The 18673-nt window shown below is 48.3% G+C and overlaps 1 protein-coding gene across 43 annotated transcripts in view; it reads left to right on the top strand.

Annotated features, from left to right (window-relative positions):
* OBSCN (obscurin, cytoskeletal calmodulin and titin-interacting RhoGEF) overlaps positions 1–18673 on the top strand; it is a 170381-nt gene that overhangs the window by 108456 nt on the left and 43252 nt on the right. For 42 of the 43 annotated variants that reach the window (XR_010149907.1, XR_010149905.1, XM_016940307.4 and 39 more), the window contains 11 exons: positions 443–730; positions 871–1152; positions 1863–2236; positions 4314–5184; positions 6298–6576; positions 15804–15882; positions 16143–16267; positions 16527–16724; positions 17455–17487; positions 17758–17856; positions 18023–18241. Coding sequence is in view for 41 of the 43 variants with exons in the window: in XM_016940307.4 (XP_016795796.2) it covers positions 443–730; positions 871–1152; positions 1863–2236; positions 4314–5184; positions 6298–6576; positions 15804–15882; positions 16143–16267; positions 16527–16724; positions 17455–17487; positions 17758–17856; positions 18023–18241 (2847 nt within the window). In the remaining 2 variants the exon portion in view is untranslated. The remainder of the gene's footprint in view (positions 1–442; positions 731–870; positions 1153–1862; positions 2237–4313; positions 5185–6297; positions 6577–15803; positions 15883–16142; positions 16268–16526; positions 16725–17454; positions 17488–17757; positions 17857–18022; positions 18242–18673) is intronic. The other variant, XM_016940275.4, reaches the window with a different exon arrangement.

The following is an 18673-nucleotide window of genomic DNA, read 5'->3' as shown; positions in this document are numbered from 1 at the left end:
GGGTCTGGGGCGCGCCCCGCCTCCAGAGCTCGCGAGTGCGTGGGTGACCATCCTGGGCTGGGTTCTGCAGCATCTGCCCACTCCAGAGCCTGGGGTTGACTGCCTGCGGATATGGGCCTGACCATGGGAGTCTGGGAGGCTGCTCTTGGCCAGGCATAACCATGCATGAGCCTACCATCCTGTGGATTCCTAAGGCCAAGGTCCCTTCATCCTGCCCCATCTCCCCCTCAGCTCCCCGGACTCCTAATGCAGATCTGAGCCCAGCTCTGGGGAGACAGGAGGTACAGAGACTGCCAGGGGCTCTCCATGCTGGGTGGGCTCTGGGCACATATAGTCTCCATGTGACATGCACCTGCAGCCAGTATCAGAGCCCAGTGACTTCCAGAGGGACTGTTGGTGCCGACAGGGAGCCACCCCCCTGACCGGTCCCCCTTTTCCCCAGGCCTCCCTGATCCCCCAGAGGATGCTGAGGTGGTGGCTCGCAGCAGCCACACTGTGACACTGTCTTGGGCAGCTCCCATGAGTGATGGAGGCGGTGGTCTCTGTGGCTACCGCGTGGAGGTGAAGGAGGGGGCCACAGGCCAGTGGCGGCTGTGCCACGAGCTGGTGCCTGGACCCGAGTGTGTAGTGGATGGCCTGGCCCCCGGGGAGACCTACCGCTTCCGTGTGGCAGCTGTGGGCCCTGTGGGTGCTGGGGAACCGGTTCACCTGCCTCAGACAGTGCGGCTTGGTGAGTTGCTTCATTGGGGTCTGGGGAGTTCACAGCCCCCACAAGCTGGAGGAGGGAGGGGTCCCCGGGAGTGGGGCCTGCACCCTGGGTGCATCTTTGCTGATGGGGCCTGTCCTCTGTCCGTGGACGCTGTTCCCCAGCAGAGCCACCGAAGCCTGTGCCTCCCCAGCCCTCAGCCCCTGAGAGCCGGCAGGTGGCAGCTGGTGAGGATGTCTGTCTGGAGCTTGAGGTGGTGGCTGAGGCTGGCGAGGTCATCTGGCACAAGGGAATGGAGCGCATCCAGCCTGGTGGGCGGTTCGAGGTGGTCTCCCAGGGTCGGCAACAGATGCTGGTGATCAAGGGCTTCACGGCAGAAGACCAGGGCGAGTACCACTGTGGCCTGGCTCAGGGCTCCATCTGCCCTGCGGCTGCCACCTTCCAGGGTGCGTTGTCCCTGTCCTTCCAGGTTCCAGGGTGGGGAGCTCTGGTGTGGGGGTGCAGCTTGGCCTTCCTCTCACAGGCTCTCTCAGGGAAGGGCTGAGGGTCCTTTTGAGGACCCCATCACATGGGAGAGACTGAGGCTCCATAGGGAGATGCGGCAAACCCCATGTTGCAGAGCCTTGATGGCGTAGGCCAACCTGCCTGTCCCTGAGCAGGTCCTGGGTGGTGCAGCCCTTGGTTCTCCTATTCTGGTCCCTTTAAGCTTCTGGGCCCCTGCACACAGACATCCCCTGTACTCTGAACCCCCTGAAACCCCCGGTACTCTGATCCCTCCCACACTCTGAGGCCTGTTCCCTGAACTCTGAGCCTAATCCTCCCTGCATGGCAGCCAGCACCCCCATGAGTCTAGGCGCTCTATCCCAGAAGCAGGGCCAGAAGGGCTCAAATCAGCCCAATTTGCTTTTGCAGAGTCCTTTCCTGTTCCAGTCATCACATACCCTATGCAGGGAGGTAGACTGAGGCCTCACTCAAAGTGGGGGAGCTGAGGCTCAGGGGCTCTGAGACTTGCAAAGATTGTGCCATCTGAAGTAGCTAGTGCCAGGTGGGGAGAGAGGCCTAGCAAGACCACAGCCCAGCTGCATACTGATAAGCAGCTGAGGTCTGGGATGATGGCTCTGAACTAGCCCACTGACTAGTATTTTGCCTTCCTCAGTGGCACTGAGCCCAGCCTCTGTGGATGAGGCCCCTCCTCAGCCCAGCTTGCCCCCCGAGGCAGCCCAGGAGGGTGACCTGCACCTACTGTGGGAGGCCCTGGCTCGGAAACGTCGCATGAGCCGTGAGCCCACGCTGGACTCCATTAGCGAGCTGCCAGAGGAAGACGGCCGCTCGCAGCGCCTGCCACAGGAGGCAGAGGAGGTGGCACCTGATCTCTCTGAAGGCTACTCCACGGCCGATGAGCTGGCCCGCACTGGAGATGCTGACCTCTCACACACCAGCTCTGATGATGAGTCCCGGGCAGGCACCCCTTCCCTGGTCACCTACCTCAAGAAGGCTGGGAGGCCAGGCACCTCACCACTGGCCAGCAAGGTGAGCCCCCCCAACTTGGCCTGCAAGGAGAGGTCTGAGACCTTCATCATCTATCCATCCATCCATCCGTCCATCCACTATTCATCCATTTGCCATTCATCCACCCATCTATGCATCTACTCATCTATCCATCTTTTCTTCCATTCATCCACTCATCTGCCATTCATCCATCTATCCATGCATCCATTCATCCATCTTTCCTTTCTTCCTTCCATGTATCCATCCATGCATCTTTCTATCCATCCATTCATCCATACACCATTCATCTATCCATCCATTCATGCATCCATCCACCATTCATCCACCCATCCATGCATCCATCCATCCATCCACCATTCATCCATCCATCCATGAATGCATCTTTCTAGCCATTGTTCATCCATCCATCCACCATTCATCTATCCATCCATCCATGCATCCGTCCACCATTCATCTATCCATCCATCCATGCATCCATCCACCTGCCATCCACCCATCCATGCATGCATCCATCCACCATTCATCCATTCATTCATGCATCCATCCATCTAAACCACTCATCTACCCATCTATGCATCCATCCATCCATCCTTCCTTCCATCCACCCATCCACCCATCCACCATCCATCCATCTATGCATCCATCCATGCATGCATCCACCCATCCTTTAATTCATCCAACTGCCATCCATCTCTTCAGGCAACCGTTTTTCCATCCTTCCATCCTTCTACCTAATCAATCCATTTATACATCTGTCTTTGCTTACTTTCATCTGTTTATGCATCATCCATCTACCATCCATCCATCCATCCTTCTGTCCATCCATACATGATCCATCCATCAATGCATGCATTTATTCTCTTCTGTCTGTCCACCATCCATCCTTCAATCCATGCATCTGTCTATTCTTCCTTCTATCCATCCATCCATGTATCCATTCTTCCTTTCATTCGTTCATCCATTCATGCATTCATTCTTTATTCTTTTCATCCACCCGTTTATTTATGTGTCCATCTTTGTTTCCTTTCATCTACTCATCTGCCATGTATTCATATGTTCATCTTTCTTTCCTTTCTTGCATCTATCCATCTATCCATCCACCATCTATCCATCCATGCACACATTCCTCCTTCCATCTAGTCATCCATCCACCCATCTGCCATCTACATACTCATCCATCTATCATCTATTCACCATTCTGCCATCTTTCCGTAATTCTTCCATCCATGCTTGTATCCATTCATCATCCATCTACCATCCTTCCATTTGTCCATGTATGCTTCCGTCCTTCCTTCTTTTCATCTATTCACCCATCCTCCTATCTGACATGCATCCATCTACCCACTATCCATTCATGTATCTACTCACCATCCTGTTATTCATCCATCTACCATCCACCCACCATCCTTCCATTCCATTCCATTCATCCATCCATCTACTATCCATCTGCCACTCCTGCACCTGTTCACCTGTTCATTCATTTATCTGTCAGCCTGTTTACCCACCTATACAACCATACAACTCCATCCATCTGCTGTTTATCATCCATCCACCTACTCATTCACCCATCCATCCACCATTTGTCCATGATCTATTCCTGTACTTGCTCACCTGTTTGTCTGTTTATCTGTCAGCCTGTTTCCATACCACCATCTGTCTAACCATTCACTCATCCACCAGTCACCCACCCACTCACTCATCCATGCATCCATCCATACACCTGTTCTCCCATTCAACCATCCATTCATCGATGTATCTCTCCATCCACCCTGCATCCATCCATTCATATACACATCTGACTGTTAAAACTTTTGCCTGAAAAGTTGGAACTGGTCTCTTTATGGTGTTCTTCACAACCCTGTTCATCCTGGTCTGAGTGACTGTGTAAAGTGATTTCCAGGAAGTGGGCTTGCTTTTTGGAAGGTGCTGTCAGACATCTAGGTCAATTGAAGCTAGAGTGGGTCCAATTGGTAGGAGGAAAAAGGGCATACTGGAGCAAGACCTGGAGCTGCCCCTGCCATGCGCTCGACACCTGTTGTGCCCTGTTCCTGGCCTCAGATTCCCTATCTCACCATGACGTCAGGCTCTGTGCCCACAGGTTGGGGCCCCAGCAGCCCCCTCTGTGAAGCCACAGCAGCAGCAGGAGCCACTGGCTGCTGTGCGCCCACCACTGGGAGACCTGAGCACCAAAGACCTGGGTGATCCCTCAATGGACAAGGCAGCTGTGAAGATCCAGGCTGCCTTTAAGGGCTACAAGGTCCGGAAGGAGATGAAGCAGCAGGAAGGGCCCATGTTCTCCCACACATTTGGGGACACCGAGGCACAGGTGGGGGATGCTCTGCGGCTGGAGTGTGTCGTGGCCAGCAAGGCAGATGTGCGAGCCCGCTGGCTGAAGGATGGTGTGGAGCTGACCGATGGGCGGCACCATCACATCGACCAGCTTGGGGATGGCACCTGCTCTCTGCTGATCACTGGCCTGGGCCGTGCTGATGCTGGCTGCTACACCTGTCAGGTGAGCAACAAGTTTGGCCAGGTGGTCCACAGTGCCTGTGTGGTGGTCAGTGGGACAGAGAGTGAAGCCGAGAGCTCCTCTGGGGGTGAGCTGGATGATACCTTCCGCCGGGCTGCCCGGCGGCTGCACCGGCTCTTCTGCACCAAGAGTCCGGCTGAAGTTTCAGATGAGGAGCTCTTCCTGAGTGCAGACGAGGGCCCTGCAGAGCCAGAGGAGCCCGCGGACTGGCAGACATACCGCGAAGATGAGCATTTCATCTGCATCCGTTTTGAGGCGCTCACTGAGGCCCGCCAGGCGGTAACTCGCTTCCAGGAGATGTTTGCCACACTGGGCATTGGGGTGGAGATAAAGCTGGTGGAACAGGGGCCTCGGAGGGTAGAGATGCGCATCAGCAAAGAGACCCCTGCCCCTGTGGTGCCTCCAGAGCCATTGCCCAGCCTACTGACTTCTGATGCTGGTGAGTCTGCACACAGCCTTGGTCTGGGGTCACGAGCCAGGGTGCAGAGGCAGGGAGAGGCAGGGGAGAAGGATCCAGGCTAGTCGTAGCTAGAGTCTGCTGCAAGCTCAAGGGGTTGCCTGTGCCCACCACTGGGCTCTTCGCAGGTGCAGCCCACTGAGGTGTGAAAAGCCCTGACTTTGAGGTTAAATAGAGCTGAATTTGAACTTCAACCCTGTCTCTTACTGGCTATGTGCTTTGGGGGAAGCTGCTTAGCATCTCTGTACCTCAGCTTTCACATCTGTGAAATGAGAATGGAAATGCAGTTGTACCTTGGTATACACAGAGGATGGATTTCAGAACCCTCATGTGTACCCAAATCCACACATACTCAATCCCCAAATCAGCCCTGCAGAACCTATATATATGAAAAGTCAGCCCTCCCTATACAGGGTTTTGCATCCCACAGATGCTGTATTCTTTGATCCACGTTTGGTTGAAAAATATCCACATATAAGTGGACCCATGCAGTTCAAATGCATGTTGTTCAAAGGTCATTTGTATTCACTCTCTAGAATTTTTTAAAAATGAGACTCTGAAATGTGACCTGTATAAAATGCTGCACTCCTCATGGTCCAGTCTGCATACCATTTCCCATTCCAGCATCTAGGAGTAATTAAAAAGCCATTTCCTTATTTACTTGTGTCTCTCTAGGAATGTTAAAGAGGGTATGATGAATGACCCACAGTGTTACTTCTTGAAACTTCTCTCCAATTTTGAGCCTCTCCCTTGCTTCAAATCCCTCACCTGCTCCTCCTGGACTTACAGGCCACACAGTCTTTATCTTTGCTTTACCTCCCTTTTCCTCCCTGTTTCCAGCCCTTTATCCCTTTTGCCTCAAAGTAGCTTGGGAACCAAGCTGGCAAACAGAATTCTTAGAGAACAAGGAAGAGAGAGAGGCTTAGTAGGCAAAGATACCATTCTGTTTAGCTGTCAGTGTCTGTGAATGCTCCCATATGAATGATTGTTCCGTACATCATATGTGTCAAACCATTCATCTGGTGGCAACTTGCATGTATGTGGCAGCCGGATGTGATCATTGTTCCCTGGGGCTAACTCACCCATCTATCCCAGCCCCAGTGTTCCTGACTGAGTTGCAGAACCAAGAAGTGCAGGATGGGTATCCTGTGAGCTTTGACTGCGTGGTGACAGGTCAGCCCATGCCCAGTGTGCGCTGGTTCAAGGATGGGAAGTTGTTGGAGGAGGATGATCACTACATGATTAATGAAGACCAACAGGGTGGCCATCAGCTCATCATCACAGCCGTGGTGCCAGCAGACATGGGCGTCTACCGCTGCCTGGCCGAGAACAGCATGGGTGTCTCCTCCACCAAGGCTGAGCTCCGTGTGGACTGTGAGTACTGCGTCTGGTTTGGTGTCTCCAGGGTGGGTGGTGTAGGGGCTCCTGAGTTGGTCTTGAGGATAGTTCAGAGAGCATTCGTCTCAGCCCAGGCAGGATTTGGGGCCTCACTGTCTTGTGGCTGATGGAAAGCTGTCTGGGAGCTAGGGCCAAGACACGCCCCTAGTCTGGAGCCCCTTGGGGTAAGGGGTTGAGGGATCTCATCTCTGTGAGAGGCATCCTGGCTGGGACAGAGGCTCAGGAAGATTTGGAAGTGGACCTCATGGAGTAAGGTGAGGGGGTCAAGAAGGGTGAGTCCAGCCTACCCCAACCACTCCCTTGAGGTCCCTTTTGAAGGCTGTCAGATGGCTTGATCAGGAAGCCTCTCAGGAGAAGCTCAAGGGCATGGTGAATGGTTTGTGGCACTGTGGCATTATGAGAAATATTTATTTGACCTTTGTCCTCAGTTCCTGACACAGAGCTTCTAAATCCCTTGGAATTTCCTGGGTGATAGGAGCATCTTTTGTTCTAATAAGGTGACTCTTGGTGGGCCCCTAGTTAACTTCAGGATGAGGGGTGGTTTCCAGAAAGACCAAGCCTTTATTAGAAGCCCAAAACTGTCAGCACTACCTCCATCCTCTCGGGAGGGTGGGGATGCTGGAGATTAAGTAATTTATCATGCCTATGTGATGCAGCCTCCATACAAACCCATAAACTAAGATGTTTGGGTAGCTTGCGGGCTGGTGAACACATGGAGGTGCCAGGATAGTTGTGCAAAGTGCCGCTCCTCTCCCTCACACCTTGCCCTATGTATCTTTTCCATGAGGCTATTCCTGAGTTATATCCTTTATAGTAAACCATTAGTAGTAAGTAAAGCACTTTTCTGAGTTCTGCGAGCCATTGTTGCAAATTATCAAACACAAGGAAGAGGGTTGTAGGAACCTCCAATTTACAGCCATTCAGTCAAAAGTATGGGTGGAAATCTGGGACTTACAACTGGCATCTAAAGTGAGAACATACTTGTGAGATTGATTCTGTTAATGTTTAGGGTCTGTGCTAACTTTGGGCAGTTAATGTCAGAATTGAATGGATGTGTTGTACATCCAGTTGGCATCAGATGTGTTGTGAGTGAAAACAGCTCAGGGACAGACTCTGGAGCCACAGAGTTGGGTAAAATCCTGGATCTGCTACTTACCAGCTATGTGATCTGGTAGAAGTGACTTTATCACTCAATGCCTCAGCCTCCTCATCTGGAAAATGGAGATCATGGAAACTGTCTTGTGGTATAGCTATGAGAGTTAAGTGAGTTGATTCATGTAAAACATTTAGTAGAACAGGCTGGGTACATAGTTAAGCACAAATTGTTACCTGGTATGCAAGGCAGTTGTTGGGACAGGAGAAGGATGCTGTATCTTTCAGCCTGATAAAGTCTCACTGAGTCCTCCAGCCTCTGGCTGGTACAGGCTATGAGATGCTAAAGAAAGATTTCTTTTCTTTCTCCTGCCATCCCCTTGCATGTTGAGCCTGATGCCACGGGCCAGGCAGACAGTTTTGGAGGTGCTTTGGGGCTGGATGGGCAGCCATGGGATGGCCCTAAGATAGAACTAATAAATGGTTTCAAGAAGATCACAAGATACTAGATTGACATGCAAAAATCAGTAGTATTTGTATATACTTAAAATGAACACGTGGAAACCAAAATTAAAAACACAATAATATTTATAATAGCTTCAAATAAAAAATTTTTTTAACTTAGATGTAAATACAACAAAACATCTACTGGATCTGTGTCCTGAAAATTACAAAATGCTGATGAAAGACAACAGAAAGGACCTAAACAAGCAGAGAGACATACCATGTTCATGGATTGGAACTCAACATAGCTAAGATGCCAAATTGATATGTAGGTTTAATGCAGTTCCTATAAAAATCCCAACAAGATTTTTTTATATACACAGATGAGCTTGTTCTAAAATGTATATGGGAAGGCACAGAACTTAAAATAGCTAAAAACCATTTTGAAAAACAAGAATAAAATGGGAAGGACCATTCTACTTAATGTTAAGATTTACTATTTAGCTTAAGTATTAAAGAGAGTGTGGAATTTGTAGAGGGATTGACACATAAATCAGTGGGACAAAATGGAGAATACAGATTTAGACTCATACAAATATGTCCAAGTGATTTTTGACAAAAGTGCAAAAGCAATTAAATGGAGGAAGGATAGAATTTCAACAAATTTGGTGCTGGAGAAATTTGGACATGCATAGGCAAAAAATGACCCTTAACCTAAACTTCACACCTTATATGAAAATTAACTCAAAATCAATTGCATCCTTAAATATAAAACTTTTAGGGAAAAAAAATGGCAGAGAATCTTTAGGATCTTAGGCTACGAAAAGACTTCTTGACTTGACAGTTAAAGCACCATCCATAAAAGGAAAAACTGGTAAACTGGATCTCACCAAAATTGAAAACTTTTGCTCTGAGAAAAACCCTGCTGTGTAGAGGATGAAATGTTACAGATTGGAAGAACGTGTTCACAAATTATGTATCTTGTAAGGGACTTTTATCTAAATAAATACAAAGAATGCTCAAAATTAAGCAGTAAAGAATTTTAAAAATCCAGTTGTAACATGGGCAAAAGACTATCCAGTCATTTCATGGGAGAGGATATGCAGAAGGTAAATTAGCATATGAAAGATGTTCAACATCATTAGCCATTAGAGATAGTCAAGTTAAAACCCCAATGAGATATCACTGCATAACTACCAGAATGGCTGAAATTAAAAATGGTGATAGCACCAAATGCAAGTGAGGATACAGAGAAACTGGGTCACTCATACATTGCTGGTGGGAAAGTAAAATGGGCCAGCCACTCTGAAAACTGTGGCAGCCTCTTACAAAACTAACCATGTGCTTACCATATAACCCAACAATTTCTCTCTTTTTTTGGCATTTATACCAGAGAAATGAAAAAATTGCATTCAAACTAAAACCTGCACCCAAATGTTCATAGCACCTTTATTCCTAACAGAGCCAAGGGCTGGTAACACCCGAAATGTCCTTCAATGGGTAAATGGTTAAACAAACCACCTATGTACATCTATTCTATGGAATGCTACTCAGCCATAAAAAGGAACTATTGATGTATAATAACTGTGATAAAATTGCATCTTACTACATAAAATTAAATATATAAACATACACTCAATTGTGTTCTTGTAAAACTTTTGAAATCTCAACAAAATCAATGGATTGCATCAATGTCAGTCTTCTAGTTGTGATATTGCACTGTAGTTGGTGAGATGTTGACATTGCAGGAAGGTGGATGAAGAATAAATGGGATCTCTATATCGCTTCTTAGAACTGCGTGTGAATTTACAGTTATTCCAAAATAAAAAGGAAAAGGAACTATTAAAGAAAAGTCAATTATCTTAAATAAGAACTTATATATTTATCCACATCATTCCATTTCTGAGTGCATCATTCCATTGTGTAGATCTAGATTTCCATCTGATACCATTTTCCTTCTGCCTGAGGACATCTTTTAATATTTCTTATAGTGTGGGTATGCTGGAATTCCTTCAGATTTTGTGTGTCAGAAAATGTCTCTACTTCACTTTTGTTTTTGAAAGATGTTTTTCCTAGGACGGTTTTTTTCTTTCCACATTTTAAAGATGTTGCTCCACTGTCTTCTAGCTTGCATTGTTTCCAGTGAGAATTAGAATGTCATTCTTGTCATTGATTTTCTATACATAACTTGTCTTTGTATAAGGATTTAAACTTTTTACATATTTGCACACCATAAAATTCATCATTTACCAATGTTCAATTTAGTGGGTTTTAGTATATTCACAAGGTCTGTGCAACCATCACTTCTGTCTAATAATATGTTCTGGAATATCTGATTCTGGAACATTTTCATCATGCCTGAAAAGAAACCATTAGCAGTTACTCCCCATTCTCCCATTCCCCCAGCCCCAGGAAATAACTAATCTACTTTCTGTCTCTATGGGATAACCTATTCTGGACATTTCCTATAAATAGAATCCTACAATACATGGCCATTTCTGTCTGCCTTCTTTCACTGAGCATACTGTTTACAAAGTCCATCCATGTAGTGGCATATATTATTATTGTACACATTTTTTATGGCTGAAAAATATTCCATGGTATGTGGAGTATTTATGCATTTATCAGGTGGCATTTATCCATTGGTTGTTTTGGCTGTTATGAACAATGCTGCAGTGAACATTTGTATATGAGTGTTTGTGTGAGCATGTTTTTAATTCTCTCATGTATATACACCTAGGAGTGGAATTCCTTGGTCATGTGGCAACTTGGTTGAACTCCTAGAGGGACTATCAAGCTTTTCCACAGTAGCCACATCATTTTACATTCCCATCAGCAATGTACAAGGGTTTCAATATTGCCACATCCTTGCCAGGACTTGTTATTGTTCATCTTTTTGATTATAGCCATCTTAATGGATATGAAGTGGTATCTCATTGTAGTTTTGATTTGCATTTCCCTAGTGACTAACTTTTCATGTGCTGGTTGGTCATTTGTATATCTTTGGAGAAATGTCTATTCAAATTTTTTGGACATTTTAAAATTGGGTAATTTGTCTTTTATTTTTGAGTTGTAAGAGTTCTTCATATATTCTTGATACTAGAGTCTTATCAGATAAAAGATTTTCAAATATGTTCTCATTCTGTGCGTGTCTTTTTACTTTCTTGAGAGTGTTCTTTGAGGCACAAAAGTGTTAAATTTTTTTTGAGATAAGGTCTTACTCTGTTGCCCAGGCTAGAGTGCAATAGCATGATCCTAGCTCACTGTAGTCTTGAACTTCTGGGCTCAAGTGATCCCCCTGCCTCACCCTCCCAAGTAGCTGGGACCATAGGTGTGTGCCATTATGCCCAGCTAATTTTTTAATTTTTTTTTTTGTAGAGGCAGGGTCTTGCTATGTAGCCCAGGCTGGAGGGCAGTAGTCTAATCATAGCTCACTGTAACCTCAAACTCCTGGCCTCAAGTGATCCTCCTGCCTCAACAAAGGTTTTAAATTTTAATAAAGTACAATTTATCTACTTGTTCTTTGGTTGCTTGTGCTTTAGCTGTCATTTCTAAGAAACTATTGCCTAATCCAGGGTTATAAAGAGTTACACCTATGCCTATAGTAACTCATATATTTAAGTCTTTGGTCCATTTTGAGGTGTTTTTTTTTTTTTTTTTTTTTTTTGTATATGATATGAAGTAAGGGCCCAAGTTTGTTCTTTTAATGTGGATACCCAGTTGTCTCAGCACCATTTGTTGAAAAGACTATTTCCCCATTGAATTGTCTTGGAATTCTTGTCAAAATTTGATTTTCTCTAAATGTATGGGTTTATTTATGAACTCTAAATTCTGTTTCATTGATCTAAATGTCTTTCATTATGCCAGCACCACACTGTCCTGATTGCAGTAGCTCTGTAGTGGGTTTTGGAATTGGGAGGGTAAGTCCTCCAACTTCCTTCTTTTTCAAGATTGTTTTGCCTTTTCTGGGTGCCTTGCATTTTCATAGGAATTTTAGGATCAGCTTATCACTTTCTTCACAAAAATTCTCTAGGTATTTTTAAAGATTTAAAAAAATAACTGGTTATGAGTAATTTGATTATGATTTTCTTTGGTGTACTTTTCTTCATGTTTGTTGAGGTTGGACTTTGTTAACCCTCTTAGAACTGTGAGTTTAGAGTTTTCATTAAGTTTGGAATTTCTGTGACCATTATTGCTTCAAATATTCTTTTCTTCAATTACAGGTATATTAAGCCATATTATTATTATCGCTTCAAATATTCTTTTCTTCAATTACCTGTATATTAAGTCACATGGAGTGTGTACAGTTCACTAATGCTCTTTTCACTTTTAAAAATTCCTGTGTCTTTCATTTTGCATAGTTTTTATTCATGCCTTTATGTCTACTATCTTTTCTTCTGTAATATCCATCCTATGAATCTCATTCATTTTATTATTTGTCTCTATAAGTTCTACTTGAGTCTTTTGAAATATATTCTACATCTCTACTTAACGTTTTGAATGCAGAGAATACAATTCTAATACCTGTTTTCATGTCTCCTCTACCAGTTCTAACATCTGCATCAGTTCCAGGTTGGTTTCAGTTGATTATTTTCTACTTTATGGGTCATCTTTTCCTGTCTCTTGGTATGTCTGGTGATGTTTGATTGAGTGCCTGACATTGTAAACTTTACCCTATTAGGATATTTTGTATTTCTGCATATCTTCTTGAGCTTTGTTCTGGGATACAGTGAAGATACTTGGATGCGATTTTATTCTCTGGGGCCTAGCTTTTATGATTTCTTTGGTGGCTCCAGAGCAGTGCTCAGTCTAGGGCTAATTATTTCCCACTACTGAGGCAAGAACTTTCCTGAGTATTCTACTCAATGCCCTTTGAGTTAGGAATTTTTCTAGTCTGACTGGTGGAACCAGGAGCTATTCCTGGTACTGTTTCCCCTAATCCTTTCACGTGGGTCTTTCCTCACATGCAGATACTAATCAGTATTCTGCTGAGTCCTTGAGGCAGGTCCTTTCTCTGTACAGCTTTCTTTTCTCCAGTACTTTGTCTGTGAACTCTAGCTGCCTTAGTCTCCCAGGACTCTGAGCTCCATCTTCCCATCTCAAGGAGTCTGCTGGGCCCTACCTCAGTTTCCCTTCCCTGAGCCTACAAATTCAAGGCAGGAAACTGGAGCAATCATAGGGCTCATCTTTGTTTCCTGTGTTTAAGAAATCACTGTCCTGGCCTGGTGCACTTTGGCTCATGACTGTAATCCCAGCATTTTGGGAGGCTTAGGCAGGTGGATCACTTGAGCCTGGAAGTTCACGACTAGCCTGGGCAACACAGTGAGACCCTGTCTATACAAAAAAAAAAATACAAAAAAATTAGCCAGGAATGGTGGTGTATATCTGTAGTCCCAGCTACTTGGGAAGCTAAGGCAAGAGGATTGCTTGAGCCTGGGAGGTTGAGGCTGCAGTGAGCTATGATTGCACCGCTGCACTCTAGCCTGGGTGACAGAGTGAGACTCTGTCTCAAAAAAAAAAAGAAAAAGAAAAAAAAAAGAAAAATAGAGACATAGAATATATTTTATTTAATGTTTTTATCTCTCAATATTTATTTTTCAGTTCTTTATTTTTTCCATAAGTTATTGGGGTACAGGTGGTATTTGGTTACATGAGTAAGTTCTTTAGTGGTGATTTGTGAGATTTTGGTGCACCCATCACCTGAACAGTATACACTGCACCATATTTTTAGTCCCTCGCTGCCACTCCCACGCTTCCCCCCAAGTCCCCAAAGTCCATTGAAACATTCTTTTTCTTTTTTTTTTTTCTTTGAGATGGAGTCTTGCTTTGTCGCCCAGGCTGGAGTGCAGTGGCGCGATCTCGTCTGACTGCAAGCTCCACCTCCTGGGTTCACGCCATTCTCCTGCCTCAGCCTCCAGAGTAGCTGGGATTACAGGCTCCCGCAACCACACCAGGCTAATTTTTTGTATTTTTAGTAGAGACGAGGTTTCACCGTGGTCTCGATCTCCTGACCTTGTGATCCACCCACCTCGGCCTCCCAAAGTGCTGGGATTACAGGCATGAGCCACCGTACCCAGTCAGTCCGTTGTATCATTCTTATGCCTTTGCATCCTCATAGCTTAGTTCCCACATATCAGGGAGAACATATGATGTTTGGTTTTCCATTGCTGAGTTACCTTACTTAGAATGATAGTCTCCAGTCTCATCCAGGTCACTGCAAATGCTGTTAATCCATTCCTTTTTATGGTTGTATAGTATTCCATCATATATATATATACCACAGTTTATTTGTCCACTCGTTGATTGACGGGCATTTGGGGTTGGTTCCATGATTTTGCAGTTGTGAACTGTGCTGCTATAAACATGCATATGCAAGTGTCTTTTTCAAATAATGACTTATTTTCCTCTGGGTAGATACCCAGTAGTGAGATTGCCAGAGCAAATGATAGTTCTACCTTTAGTCCTTTAAGGAATCTCCACACTGTACCACAGTGGCTATACTAGTTTACATTCCCACCAGCAGTGTAGAAGTGTTTCCTGATCACAGCATCCACACCAACATCTGCTGTTTTTTAACTTTTTTATTATGACCATCCTTGCAGAAGTTAGGTGGTATCACATTGTGGTTTTGATTTGCATTTCCCTGATGATTAGTGATGTTGAGACAGAATATATTTTAAAAACCCAAGTAGAACTTCCAGAGATAAAAAAATCCAATTGATAGGATTAATAGCAAGTACAGAAGAAGATTATAAATTTATTACAGAAGAGGCCGGGCGTGGTGGCTCACGCCTGTAATCCCAGCACTTTGGGAGGCCGAGGCGGGTGGATCACGAGGTCAGGAGATCAAGACCATCCTGGCTAACACAGTGAAAGCCCGTCTCTACTAAATATACAAAAAAATTAGCCGGGCATGGTGGCAGGCACCTGTGGTCCCAGCTTGGGAGGCTGAGGCAGGAGAAAGGCATGAACCCACGAGGTGGAGCTTGCAGTGAGCCGAGATCGTGCCACTGCACTCCAGCCTGGGCGACAGAGCGAGACTCCGTCTCAAAAAAAAAAAAAAAAAATTGTTACAGAAGAAAAAATACATCATGCAAGGACATGATAGAAAGAGGATGAGGGAGCTCTCTGGGGTCCCATGGAAGTTCCACCCTCATCACCTAATCACCTCCCAAGGGCCCACCTCTTCATCCATAGGGGATTAGTATTTCAGCATATGGTCTTTGGGGGCATCTCAACATTTAGTCCATAAGAGAGGGTAAGTCCAGCCTCAGTCACTCCATCTTGACTAGAAACACTAGTCCTAGCTTCTGGTTTTGAGGCCTGTATCTTTTCATCCCATTATTCCCTAGTAGGATGGAACTGGAAGGTTCTACCACTATCACTGTTTCTTCTGAGGCCCCTGGATCATTCGATATTAGTTTGTTGTGTCAAAGAGGCTTGTAGTTAGTTATAGGCCTTGAAGAATGGGGCTAGTAATAGCCTGAGGTGGAGAGGCTACAATGTTGCTGTTCCCCCTGTGACTTCCTAGCTCCCAAGTCTAAGTGGCTCCCAGGCAAGGCTCTGTAGTCAGGACCTCTGAGGGCCGAGGCCATCCTGGTGTAGTAGCTTATGCTGGGGCAGACGGGATGGCAGACCTTGCTCCAGCTCCCCTCTTCCTTCCCCAGTGACAAGCACAGACTATGACACTGCAGCAGATGCCACGGAGTCCTCATCCTACTTCAGTGCCCAAGGCTACCTGTCCAGGTAGGGGCTGCCAGAGGTGGGCTGTGCCCCATGGACTGACGTCGCAGGGCCTCTCGGGGAGTGATGCTGCTGGGTGAGGGCAGGGCTTGGTCTGACAGCATCCAATCCTGGAGCCTTCCTCCAAGCCCTGGCGGTCTCTGTCCACTCAGTCAGCAAACAGGGGCTTCCAGCGTCATCCATGCCCAAGCCCCTCAGCACCCCTCCCGCCCTGCTCCCCTCGATGCCCTGCTTTATGGCTGACCCCTTTTCTGTTCTGCCAGCCGGGAGCAGGAGGGAACAGAGTCCACCACTGATGAGGGCCAGCTGCCCCAGGTGGTGGAGGAGCTGAGAGACCTCCAGGTGGCCCCTGGCACACGCCTGGCCAAGTTCCAGCTCAAGGTGAAAGGTGAGAAGGAGAGGGAGTGGGGACACAGCCATGGCAGGATGGAGGCCAAGGAGCCATACCCCATCAGCCACAATTGAAAGGAGACCCCAGCAGCGGGGTCAGGCAGTCACTCATCCCTGCTGCCTGGGTGCAGGAGGCTGACACTCCGTCACTGGTGGTGTGGGGACCCTCTCTCCAGGCCTTCATCTGTCTCCCATCTGGAGGGCACAGTGCCCGTGGGTGGTAGCCCAGGCTGACCACTCCTCCTCCCTTGGTCCAGGCTACCCTGCTCCCAGATTATACTGGTTCAAAGATGGCCAGCCCCTGACCGCATCTGCCCACATCCGCATGACTGACAAGAAGATCCTGCACACCCTGGAGATCATCTCCGTCACCCGGGAGGACTCTGGCCAGTATGCAGCCTACATCAGCAATGCCATGGGTGCTGCCTACTCGTCTGCCCGGCTGCTGGTTCGAGGTGGGTGCTCTGAGGGGCTGGGCAGAGACTTGGGCCCTGGGCAGCATCCTGGCCAGGGCTGACATCCCCTGCACACCCTGCCATATCAGGCCCTCAGCGAGGATCATTGGTCATTGCCCCTTGGTACACAGTGGCACAGGCGGCCGGAAGTTGGCCCTTCAAGGAGTGGGTGTGCAGCCCTCTGTCCTGACTGATGGGCAGGCTGGAGGTTGAAGTTGACCCAGGAAAGTGGGTCAACACTGCGGCTCTAGGTAGATCCATGCACAGCCAGAGCCGGTGGTAGCTTGGGACTAGAGGACCCTATTTCCTTATTGTTCAAAAAGTTCTGATCACTGAGAGTTCATTCCAAGTTTCACCCAAACCCGTCCTGCCACTGCTGCAGCTTTCCCCAGCGTCTCCAGGTGTGAGTCCTCTGCTGCTCTGGGCAGCATTATTTGGTTGTGTGCTGATTCCAGTGTGGGGCCACAGAGTCTGTGGCAGGGCGAGGGTGGGTGGTGGGTCATCGGGTCTGGTCCATGCGGCCTGTTGCCTCTGTCACCTGAGTGTGTGAGTTCCAGGGCTCCATGGCCCAGGTTTCAGGCAGGGGTTAGGGCATTTGCTTGGGGAGCAGCGCTGCCCTTGGGTTCCCCCACTGTAGGGGGCAGAACTGCCAGGCACCCGCACAGCGCCGGGTAGGAGCCACGGTGGGGGCCTGTGTGTGCTGGGTGTCTGACTCTAGTGCCTCTTTCAGGCCCTGATGAGCCAGAAGAGAAGCCTGCATCAGGTGAGGCAGCCCCAGACAGGCAGGGAGAGGCCAGGTGGCCATGGGTGCTGAGGGCCTGAGCCTAGGGCTGGCTGCAGTGGAGGTGTGGGTGGCCATGGGCTGGCTCAGGGAGGGCGCAGCAAGGAGACAGCCCGGCCGAGGGGGAAGTGTGGTGCTGTCCAGGTGCTGGCTGTGGAGAGCCACCTGGGCGTCTGCAGACATCATCCGGGGCCAGGAGGCGGGCGGTGGGGGCTGTGCCAAGGTCTCTGCCAGCCAGCCTGTGTCCCCTAGATGTGCATGAGCAGCTGGTGCCGCCCCGAATGCTGGAGAGGTTCACCCCCAAGAAAGTGAAGAAAGGCTCCAGCATCACCTTCTCTGTGAAGGTAGAAGGTAAGGCGTTTCCTGCCCGCAGCTATGGAAAGATCACCCCTGGGGGATGGGACAGAGGTGCCCCCTCCCCACTCACATCATCCCAAGGGAAGGCCTGTGGCAGGTCTTCATCTCCAGAGACCCCGCTCCTGGTGGGGTGTACCCACCACCTCCTGCCTGCCCCTAGGACGCCCGGCGCCCACCGTGCACTGGCTCAGGGAGGAGGCTGAGAGAGGCGTGCTGTGGATTGGCCCTGACACACCGGGCTACACCGTGGCCAGCTCTGCGCAGCAGCACAGCCTGGTCCTGCTGGACGTGGGCCGGCAGCACCAGGGCACCTACACATGCATTGCCAGCAACGCTGCCGGCCAGGCCCTCTGCTCCGCCAGCCTGCACGTCTCGGGCCGTGAGTGGGGGGTGGGGGGATGGGGGGATGGGGGGCTGGGGCATGGGGGGTGGGCACTGGGTGGCTTTGGGGTCTCCTTGGGGCACACTGCCCATCACCACCATCTGGGCTGGGACCCTGTGGGACCCCCTCCTTCCTCTTTTCATTCTCTGACAGCACCAGGGAGACCCCAAAATGGGTCAGGCCCTGGTGGTGCTGGTGGTTTTGAGCCTCAGAGTCGCCTCTGGGCCCAGGCCCCGTGGGTTCTGCACCGCTGGCTCCAGAGACATTTCCTGAAGCCCCCTGCATCCTGGGCCTTGCTTAGCCCATCTGAGGACAGGAACCCCTGTTCTCCTCCCATCACTGTCAGGGTGACCACGGGCCAAGAGTGGGATGGGGAGGTGAGCTCGGGCACAGCCCCTGCTCAGGGCTTCGGAGGGACCCAGTCCAGAT

The sequence above is a fragment of the Pan troglodytes genome, chromosome 1, assembly GCF_028858775.2.
Source record: "Pan troglodytes isolate AG18354 chromosome 1, NHGRI_mPanTro3-v2.0_pri, whole genome shotgun sequence".
Taxonomy (NCBI): Eukaryota; Metazoa; Chordata; class Mammalia; order Primates; family Hominidae; genus Pan; species Pan troglodytes.
Note: the sequence above shows the minus strand (reverse complement) of the source record. Positions and strands in the feature narration are given on the sequence as shown.